Source organism: Bos indicus x Bos taurus, chromosome 16, assembly GCF_003369695.1.
Source record: "Bos indicus x Bos taurus breed Angus x Brahman F1 hybrid chromosome 16, Bos_hybrid_MaternalHap_v2.0, whole genome shotgun sequence".
NCBI classification, from domain to species: Eukaryota; Metazoa; Chordata; class Mammalia; order Artiodactyla; family Bovidae; genus Bos; species Bos indicus x Bos taurus.
The window spans coordinates 79131080-79141597 of record NC_040091.1 but is presented as its reverse complement, the minus strand read 5'-3'; the positions used below and the strand labels follow the sequence as shown (position 1 = coordinate 79141597).

At 55.4% G+C, this 10518-nt stretch overlaps 1 protein-coding gene across 1 annotated transcript; it reads right to left on the bottom strand.

Annotated features, from left to right (window-relative positions):
* Window positions 1-3185: 3185 nt before the first annotated feature.
* RABIF (RAB interacting factor) lies at window positions 3186-9376 on the bottom strand. Its single transcript, XM_027565840.1, has 2 exons — window positions 9183-9376; window positions 3186-5505 (listed from the first exon to the last, which is right to left on the bottom strand). Exons 1-2 carry the CDS (start codon window positions 9306-9308, stop codon window positions 5260-5262), a joined length of 372 nt encoding a protein of 123 aa, XP_027421641.1. The 5' UTR covers window positions 9309-9376; the 3' UTR covers window positions 3186-5259.
* Between the last annotated feature and the right edge of the window lie 1142 nt (window positions 9377-10518).

Genomic DNA, 10518 nt, shown 5'->3' with positions numbered 1-10518 from the left:
ATAACTTTCTTTCCAAGTAGTAAGCATCCTTTAATTTCATGGCTGCAGTCACCCTTTGCAGTGATTTTCAGTTCAGTTCAGTCGCTCAGTCGTGTCCTACTCTGCGATCCCATGAATCGCAGCACGGCAGGCCTCCCTGTCCATCATCAACTCCCGGAGTTTACCCAAACTCATGTCCATCAAGTCGGTGATGCCATCCAGCCATCTCATCCTCTGTCATCCCCTTCTCCTCCTGCCCCCAATCCCTCCCAGCATCAGGGTCTTTTCCAATGAGTCAACTCTTCGCATGAGGTGGCCAAAGTACTGGAGTTTCAGCTTTAGCATCATTCCTTCCAATGAATGCCCAGGACTGATCTCCTTCAGAATGGACTGGCTGGATCTCCTTGCAGTCCAAGGGACTCTCAAGAGTCTTCTCCAACACCACAGTTCAAAAGCATCAATTCTTCAGTGCTCAGCTTTCTTCACAGTCCAACTCTCACATCCATACATGACCAAGGGAAAAACCATAGCCTTGACTAGACAGACCTTTGTTGGCAAAGTAATGTCTCTGCTTTTCAATATGCTATCTAGGTTGGTCATAACTTTCCTTCCAAGGAGCAAGCGTCTTTTAATTTCATGGCTGCAATCACCATCTGCAGTGATTTTGAAGCCCAAAAAATAAAGTCTGACACTGTTTCCCCATCTATTTCCCATGAAGTGATGGGACCGGATGCCATGATCTTCATTTTCTGAATGTTGAGCTTTAAGCCAACTTTTTCACTGTCCTCTTTCTGGAGCCCCCCAAAATGAAATCTGTCACTAGTTCCCTGACCAGGGATCAAAGCTGAGCCCTCTGCACTGGGAGTGCAGAATCTTAGCCAAGGGACCACCAGGGAAGTCCTGCTGCTTTCTTTTAAAAACCTTTCTACTAGAAAAGTGCACAAAAGATGTACAGCTTAACTTATGACATAATCACCATGCGGACTCTTAAAAAGCAGAACATTCCCAGCCTTGCTGAAGTCCTCCTGACCTTGCCCTTCCAGACCATGGCCCCTGCCTTGGTCGTAAGTCAAGTATCCATACAGATGGGGCTGTTTCTAAGAGATTTTGTTCTACCCTTGTGACAAACTACCATGTCTCTCGAAAAGAGAAATCTTCCCATCTGGTTTTTCTCCATGACTGTCTTGGCTATTCTTAGTCCTTTGTGTTTACATACAACTTTTAGGATCAGTTGTTGAATTTCACACACACACAAAACCTATTGGGTTTTTTGATAGGGCTTTTATTAAATTTACATACATCAGTTTGAGGAGTAAGTTGACATTGTTACAATTCTTTTTGTTCAGTTGTTCAGTTGTGTCTGAGACCCCACAGACTGCAGCATACCAGACTTCCCTGTCCTTCACTGTCTCCCAGAGTTTGCTCAAACTCATGTCTGTTAAGTCGGTGATGACATCCAACCATCTCATCCTCTGTCATCCCCTTCTCCTGCCTTCAGTCTTTCCCAGCATCAGGGTCTTTTCCAATGAGTGGACTCTTCATATCAGGTGGCTAAAGTGTTGGAGCTTCAGCATCAGTCCTTCCAATGAATTTTCAGGGTTGATTTCTTTTAGGATTGACTGGTTTGATCTTGCAGTCCAAGGGACTCTCAAGAGTCTTCTCCAGCACCACAGTTCAAAGGCATCAATTCTTCGGCACTCAGCCTTCTTTATGGTCCAGATCTCACATTGTTACGGTTAGGAGTTGACAAACTTTTTTCTTTAAGGACTAGATAAATAGACTTTGTGGGCTAAGGCAAGAGTGAGAATTTTATGTCGATATTTACATGCCCATTTACAAAGGCAAAAACCATTCTTAACTTGAAGGCTCCTGAATCCCAATAAATCAGATGTTGCTTAGAATGGGTCTGGCCTGTGGTTGGTGGTTCTCTGGCCCAGGCTCCCTTGTGTGCTGTGTGCTGTGGGCATGGTTCCTGGCCCCTGAGCTCCCTTGTGTGCTGTGTGCTGTGGGCATGGTTCCTGGCCCCTGAGCTCCCTTGTGTGCTGTGTGCTCGCAGCCTCGCTGTCAGTTCCCAGCTCCCTAGCTCTCTCTCCAGCTGTGTCTCATCTACTATATAACCTTCCAGTGAACTCTTACATTTGGTTTTGGATTTTAAGATTCTAGGATTCACTCCCCCCATCCCCGCCACGTCTGGTATCACCTTTAGAGTAAGCAATTATTTTACAGTCTTGGTCTGAAAGCTCCTCTATTCCCCAGCCTAAGGGGCCTGTTCCATAGTCTTTGTTTCATTGGTGTTATCATCTTGTCTCATACACTTGGTTACATTTTATTGCATTCAGGATGCAATAAATTAGTAATTAGCAATATTGCTTGTAGAAAGAACTCAAAAGTTTAAGCTGATGACATTTTCCTCTAGAGGGTTTTTGTTGGCTCCTGCCAACACTTGGGATCATTGGAGTCCAACGTTAAGGACAAGAGTTCGAGGCTGAGCTACAACCCCTCAGAGCCTTCTGCTCCCCACTCTGTCTCACCTGCTCCTGGGCCAGAGGACTGGGGGCCTCACCCCAAAGTAAGGGGTGGTCACCAGGGGCACACCTGTTGGCAGGCCCTAATCCCACCTATGCAAGTCATCAGAACTGCCCATCAGCCTCCTTGAAGACGGGAAACGCCTCCAGGAGGGGAGCGCCCACCACAGTAAGCCCACCACCCAGGGCCTCTGTCTTCTCAGCAATCCTGGTCCAGTAATTCTCCAAACTCCTGTGAGCACCCTGCTGCCACAGGACTTTTACAATACGGTGTGCAGCCTTCTGAACTGACCTCACTGGGGTGGTGAGTACGCCGGTACCCGGGCAGAAATCCTCGTCACAGCCACAGGGTGGAGTTACTCAAGGAGCCTCAGGCAAAGGGGTGTAGACGTCAGTACGCATACGATTCTGGGTCAACACAGGAAGGCCTTGGAAAAACCCGCTGCTCCAGCGCAAGAGCTGCAGCCGATAATCAGGCTCAGTGCTGGGCTCCCTAAGTCAAGGCACCCACGCCGGGGCTGTGCGTGTGCGTGTGTGTGGCGCAGGATGACCCGTGTCACGGCAGACACCCAGGGGTTGGTTATTCAGCCGAGAGACCCCAGGATGGTCCTGAGGCACAGGTTTCAGCCCTCCTTTCTGTCTCAACCTCTATATTCAGCCCAAGGATGTGCAGGAATCTAATTGCCACTGCTTAAATGCATTTATTTCTTTCAAATCAAGCTGAAAAGGCAGAGAAACAACTATATTTTTGGCTACTGGAGGAACGTTTGGCAATTCTCGAAAAAAGAAACACAAATGACAAGTATGTAAAATACTCATTAGAAATAAGCACAAATTAAAACAAGACACTATTTTTCCTCCCATTACAGTAGCAACACGTTCATTTAAGATAATAAATACCCAGTGTCAGGAACTGCCGGGCAGGAGGCTGAGGGGCTCCGCCGCTCCGGGGCACCGCGTCAGGAAGCGGAGCCCGGGGACACCCCCCACCGCAAGCCCACGGCTCACGAGCACGAGGAAATAATAGGAAATCGTGGACAGTCAACTGACATCACATGATTTACAAGAAAGCGGAGGCAGTCTAACAGTGGATCGTTTAAACAAATTACAGCACAGAAGTACAGGTAACGACTCAACACGATGGAGGCAGAGCGGACGTTCACTGACGTGGGAAGCCCGTATTTTGTTAAATGGAGAAAGTAAGTTATGAGAGCACAATATGACCTCGTATTTGGTTTGAAAATCCTACATGAGTACACATGGAAAACCACTGAGAGGAACGTACACCGCGTTATCGTCGGCCGCTTCTGGACGGTGCAAGTACGAGTGATTAAAAACAACTTTATACACGCATCTGTATTTATCTGCAATGAATGTACACCGTTTCTGTGATTAAGGAAAGGTCCAATTTAAAAAACACTGCCCACGTTTTGGCTCATAATTTGAGGGGCTGTATGTGCCCAGAGGCATCTACGTGGTTTGTCCCTTCTGACCTGAGGGGATGTGCAGTTTTTCTGCAAAATGCCAGAGTCACGGACGCCTGACCGCCCATCTGCAAATCTTCCAGAGCCTGTGAGTCTACAGCCGGGGACTGAAGCCACCTGCCCAGGTGAGAGGTTGGTTGCAAAACTGTGTCCAAGGCCTGCACTTTAGTGGGGGGCCCTTAGGGTAAGTTCTGGGGGGAGGAGGGAGAAAGCGGCTGGAAAATGGGGAAAGGAATGTCTGTAAGGTCTCCATGGAGTCCTCGCTCCCGTTCTAGTCTCCTGAGCCTCGGAGGCAGGGAAGGCGGGAGGAGGCTGGGAACCTGGCCTCACGGACTCCCAAGCCGGTGAGGCATCTCAGAGAGAGACGGCAGAACCGAGAAGGGTGCTGAACATCGAACTGTCAGAGCAGCCCCACCACAATGAGAGGCACTGGACGGAGGTCTGACCCCTGCAGAGTCCTGCTGAGCCAGCTGTGTGTGGACTGTGTCGTCTCCCCTAGGTGCCAGGGAAGGGTTACAAGTCCAGGAAAAACACACAGAAAGCCGCGCGAGATACGGCGAAGACCACCCCCAGCACCCCACCCTCTCCACTCATCCCGGGAGATGCCGAGTGCACGGCCAGGGCCGGGGTCTCCTTGGCGTGGCCGGCAGACAGGAGCGCACAGCTGATGTGCAGCTCACTGACAGCAGTGATGAGCTTCCCCAGAGAGAAACCACAGCAGGGTGTGAAGGAAGGGGGGCCATGGCCGCCTGCACAGTGAAGTCTCCATCAGCCCCAGGAGAAACCCCCGAGGTGGTCTCAGATGTGTATCCAAAGTAAGGTACTTCTGAGGGGTGGTTGGAATCCTGCAGTCTGGAAATGCTTTACTCTTAAAGAATAAATTACTGTAGACAAAGTCAGCCACACAAGTCGCTCTGAGGTGCTCGCGCGCTTTCCTTAACAAGACCCAAAGGCAGGTTTCAGTGGTCAGCACCGTCGTGAGTGCTCTGGGTCACGTGTCCTCAGGGCGGACCGTGGCTAACTCCTGAGTGGAGACAGGGAGCCCGGCACGGGAGGGAGGCCGGGAGGGGAGATCTGCGGGAGTACCGTGTCCGGAGCCGGGAGAGCGGAGGGGAGGAGACCTAAGCGAGCGCCCGCGCGGAGGCCACAAGGAGGCGCGTGGGCCTGGGCCGGACGGGCGGGTGGCGCTCACAGTGGACGTCAGTGCAGAGCAGGCGACAGGGCAGTCCCTGGAGAAAGCTTTAATAGTAGGGGGGAGCCGCACCCCCGCGTCACTCATGGGAAACCCGGTCCAAAGCCACGTAGAAACTGTCCTTGTCATCCAGGCAGTGCCAGCCGATGGGGCCCACCTCGCAGTCTGCACAGACCAGGAACTTGACGTTGCCCACGTCCTTGGTGAAGCCCACGTTCTCGAAAGTGAACATGTCCTCCACCAGCCAGTGCTCCTGCAGGAGGTCGCCCTCCGGGCCGCCGCCGCCGGCCAGCGCCGGCTTCTTCCTCATGGACGGGAGGAAGAGCTGCAGGGGAGAACACAGACCAGGGCCGGCTTACTCCCCGCGGCCCAGAGCTCCCCGCCCCGGGGTTCTCAGGAAAGCCGGGACAGTGCGCCCTGGGTGCGGGGGGAACCGGGGCCTCCCCAGGCGCACAGGGCCCGCCTTCCTCCGCTCCCACCCACCCGGCCCGATGCACCAGCCTTCCTGCCAGCTCCCAAGGGCTCCCTAACACTCGGCTCACGCGTGACCTCCTCGGGTCTCCTCCAACCAGACGACCTGACTAGCTTCCCACGCCTGCATTTTTCAAAGCGGCTTGACTGAGGTGTAACTGACACACACAACTCAAGTGGACAACCGGACACATTCTGGTACCAACACACCGCTCAGGGACGAGCCTTGACCGCACCGTCAAGATAACAAGTATCCGTCACCCCCAGTTTCCTCACGCTGCTCCTAGCTTATCGTTCTCTGAGACCATCTTATCTGTTTACTGGCTCAGCTGTTTATCAGGGTCTCCCTCCACCAGGTCAATTTTCCTGTTCATGAGCACATCCCCAGTGCCTGCAACAGCACGCCATCCAGAGCAGAGATCACACGTTTACTAACAGGGTAAACCCGGGGTATCTGGCTTCACTCTGCTCCATCACTGTTACAAATATGCTGGATTTAGAAAAGGAACAGGAGAAAGAAAAGTCTACTAGAATTTGGACCGTTATCTCCAGGATCTCTGCATCTCCCACCCACGAGGTGAGCCTTGGTGTATGCATGCACGCATATACACACGCAATCCCTGTGATTTCTTCCATGTGGTGACCCTGGATAGCGCCCTGATCCTGGACAGGCTGCTGAGCTGCACTGAACTCTTGAGATTCTGCTGATGTCTCAGGGAAACCTCTTGTGCTTTTTTCATTAACTATCCACAGTACCCTTTTAAATATAAAATATTCTTTCTCTTTATAAAAATACATTCTCATTATAGAAACCTTGGCAAGCATGCTACACTCTGTGTGTGTGTGTGTGTGTGTGTGTGTGTGTGCGTGTGCACGCTAAGCTGCTTCAGTCGTGTCCAACTCTTTGTGACCTCTGGACTGTAGCCCTCCAGGCTCCTCTGTCCATGGGATTCTCCAGGCAAGAGTATTGGAGTGAACTGCCATGCCCTCCTCTAGGGGATCGTCCCGACCTGGGGATTGAACCCCAGCCTCTCACGTCTCCTGCACTGGCAGGCAGACTCTTTGCCACTGGCCCCACCTGGGGAGCCCGTGCTATGCTGCAGTTGAGGATAAAAACTGTTACAAAACAGAAAGAACTTCTGTTCAGTTCAGTCGCTCAGTGGTGTCAGACTCTGCGACCCCACAGACTGCAGCACGCCCGGCTTCCCTGTCCACCACCAACTCCCCGAGCTTATTCAAATTCATGTCCATAGAGTTGGGGACGCCATCCAACCATCTGTTAACCTTTTTTGTAACTGTCCCTTCAGTAAGTACTTGTGGTGCTCTTAAAGCATGTCCATACATTCTCTGACAGTCCTCCCAAGCTCCGGACACCTTGCCTCCCTCCTTGCGCCTGGTGGGCTGAGGGGGAGGCGGGCAGGCGAGGTGAGGGAAGGCGGGGCCACTTCTGCAGGTTTCTCTTGGAGCTTGAACTGTGGCTTCCCTGAGACCGCTGGCAGAAACTGAGGAGCGGCTCACCACAGCCTGTTCCAGACGCTGGGATCCTCCCAGCCCACAGGTGGACACAGGCGTGAGCAGGCTTCTGAGACGGCCCCTCTGATGGCTGTCCCGTGAAAGACCCACAGTGGAACAGCCGAGACGTAGCTGGGCCTGGCCAATCCCCAAATTTGTGACCAAAATGGTTTCAAGTCAGGGTCTGGGGCAATTCTGTTATGCGACAAGAACCAGGGCAAGGCCGCCTAGAGAGACGCAGCATGTTCCACTTTGGTTCCTGATCTCTTACTGTGGTAACTACACACAACATAAGACTGTCTGGTGCCATTGAGGACATTCACAGTACGGTGCCGCCATCACCACCATCCGCCTATCCTCTTACAACCACACTCACCCTGACACCTACCCTCCCCTTCCTACCTCCTGGCAATCACTCATTGGTTCTCCATCTCTAAAATTCAAAAATGTCACACAAACGGAATGATACAGTAGTAATCTTTTGGGACCAGCTTTCTTCACTCAGCAGAGCTCCCTGGAGAGTCACCCACGTCGTGGTGCCCACGGCACGGCTGTCCTGCAGCTCCTTGGTCACCCCTGGGAGGCCCTGGGCTGTTTCTGGGTCTCGGCTCTCAGAAACCAAGATGCACTGAACTCTGGTGCCAACTCGTTCTCATCCCGCTGGGACGGAGGCCAGGAGAATGCCTGCTGGGCCCTGTGAGGTGCCCGCTCAGCTGGAGAACAGCCCACTGCCACCCACATGGGCTCTCCCCTTCTCTCCCACCAGCCCACCTCCTCTGGCTCTCCTGCCCTGACCACCCGTCCCCTCAAAAAGTGTAAGGAAGCAGTGACTCCGTTCTTAACTTACTGCCCTTTGCAGTCTCAAGCTCTTCAGTGAATGTTTCTTTTCTCTGTGACTGTAATTTCCTCTCTGAAACCTCTGAGTTTTACCAAAGGACAGAGAACATTTTATAGAGAAACTGTTCACAGGACTTAAAAAGAACACGGACTGTGGGGCTTAGTTGTGAGGGCCGAGAGCCCCACTCCCTCACTTAAAACCCAGGGTCTGTGTCCACCCTCCACCGCTCTCTGGGCAGCGGGCACAGGGCACCGGGTCTGAGCAGCGGAAGACCCACACTCCTGGTGATTCACGACGTGGGAGGGGCTCACCGACCCGGAGCCAGCGCTCCGCGGGTTCTGGCCGTGCCCTTAGGACGTCCCCCGCCTGCCGTCCCTTCCTCCCGCGCCCACTCCCCGGGGTCCCCGCGTCCACTTCGCCCAGTCCCCGCGTCCACTCCCCCGGTCCTTGCGTCCACTTCGCCCAGTCCCCGCGTCCACTCCCCCGGTCCTTGCGTCCACTTCGCCCAGTCCCCGCGTCCACGTCCCCTCCCCCAGGTCCCCGCGTCCACTCCCCGGGTCCCCGCGTCCACTCCCCCGGGTCCCCGCGCCCACTCCCCCGGGTCCCCGCGTCCACTTCGCCCAGTCCCCGCGTCCACATCCCCTCCCCCAGGTCCCCGCGTCCACTCCCCGGGTCCCCGCGTCCACTCCCCCGGGTCCCCGCGCCCACTCCCCCGGGTCCCCGCGTCCACTTCGCCCAGTCCCCGCGTCCACGTCCCCTCCCCCAGGTCCCCGCGTCCACTCCCCGGGTCCCCGCGTCCACTCCCCCGGGTCCCCGCGCCCACTCCCCCGGGTCCCCGCGTCCACTTCGCCCAGTCCCCGCGTCCACATCCCCTCCCCCAGGTCCCCGCGTCCACTCCCCGGGTCCCCGCGTCCACTCCCCGGGTCCCGGCGCCCACTCTCCCGGGTCCTCGCGTTCCCTCCCCCGGGTCCCCGCGGAGCGTGGCGGCGCGCGGGGAAAGAGGCAGGAGGCCGCGACAGGACCACGGACATCGACATCTGGGCCTGAGGAACTACGGCCCAGGCCCCGCGGAGCTCGGTCTGCGCAGCCCGGCGTGGGGGCCCCACGGTGTGTGCGGCCCCGGCGGGACGGGACGGGGTCGAGGCCCGCCACCGCCCCCCCCCCCTCCCCCGCGCCCTCACCTGCCGGCGGGAGAAGAGCGCCGTGCCCGGCTGCAGCACGCGGGAGCCGCAGCGCCGGCACAGCACCGCCTTCCGGTTCCGGCCCTCCTCGGATACCAGCTCGCTCGGCGGCGCCGGGGCCTCCATAGCCACCACCCGGGCCCTCGGCGGCGACACGCAGCTCGGGGCCGCCTCTTCGCACCGCGCAGGCGCGGTCCCTGCGGCACTCGCTCGGCGCAGGCGCGACCTCCGGCGCCGGACGCCACTGCGCAGGCGCGGGCCTTCCGGGCCGGGCGGCTGGGGTCGGCGTGGCTTTGTGACAGGTGTATCCTGGGGCGTGACGGGGCGCTGCTCGGGCTCATCTAGGCGCTGGGCCTCCCTCACACCGGGTGGAAGCTGGGCCAGTCCGGATGTGCGCTTCGTCTCGAGAGCGGCGGGGACGTCCCGATCTCGGAGCAAATCTCAGCCGCAGTAGCGTGCGCACGACACCTGCTCTCTGGGGCGGAGACCGGTGCCTGGAAGCTGCAGATGCTGCTCTCTGCTCGGGTCGCACTGACCGCTCACTGCGAGGCAAGACTCGGTGTTGAAGCGCTTCCCTATGGGGGTACGGTCGGAAGGGCTACCTTCCGGGGCTCGGGATCCAGGCATGGCCTGCAGCCACTGCTCTGGGTCGTTCCAGTTTCGCATTCTCCCCGGTTAGTCTTAAGACGTCTAGCTTACTGGCTGTAGTGTGGCGGGCGCGGTCTTCCCGAGGTGGCAAGGGAAGCGGAATAGAAAGGGGAGCCAAGTCATGTGAGGAATGTCTCGTCTACCCAACCACCCTGGTAGGCATGTTTTTCTTCTTCTCTTTGTCCTTCATTAAGTCAACCTTTGCTAAGCAATTATAGAATATACTACAATATTCTACAATTATAGAATATGAGCATACTATGATGATAGGCAGTCTGTACTGGAGAACACAGTCTGAACAGGAAGCCAGACACAAACCCAAGGACATTTGATAAAGACAATCCACGGAACAAAGTAAACTGGAAGCACCAGTTAGGAGTAATTCTATCTGGGGAGTCAGAGAAAGCTTTACCTAGATGACACTCTTCTCAGAACTATTTGGGAAATTGGTCTGAAACTCAAAAGTCAGCAGTGAAGATAGCCTGGGGCCATCGGCTCTTGGTCCCCACTCTTCTGCCTCCCCTCTTCCTCCCTGAGAGAATGAGTCACAAGCGTCACAACTTGGTTTAATCAGCAGCACAATCCATCTGCTAGGGAAAGGCTGGCAGGCCTCTTTCCTGAACCTCTTTGGCTCCCCCTTGCCTCTGCTCTGGAAATATCAGGGTTTTTGCAGTTTTGCGAGCCTTCT

Bases quoted from the DNA above. Each gene is read 5' to 3' on its own strand.
- RABIF (XM_027565840.1), bottom strand. From the start codon at position 9,308: ATGGAGGCCCCGGCGCCGCCGAGCGAGCTGGTATCCGAGGAGGGCCGG. The intron at 5,506-9,182 runs GTGAGGGCGCGG...TCTCCCCTGCAG, and splicing joins CGCTCTTCTCCCGCCGGCAG to CTCTTCCTCCCGTCCATGAG.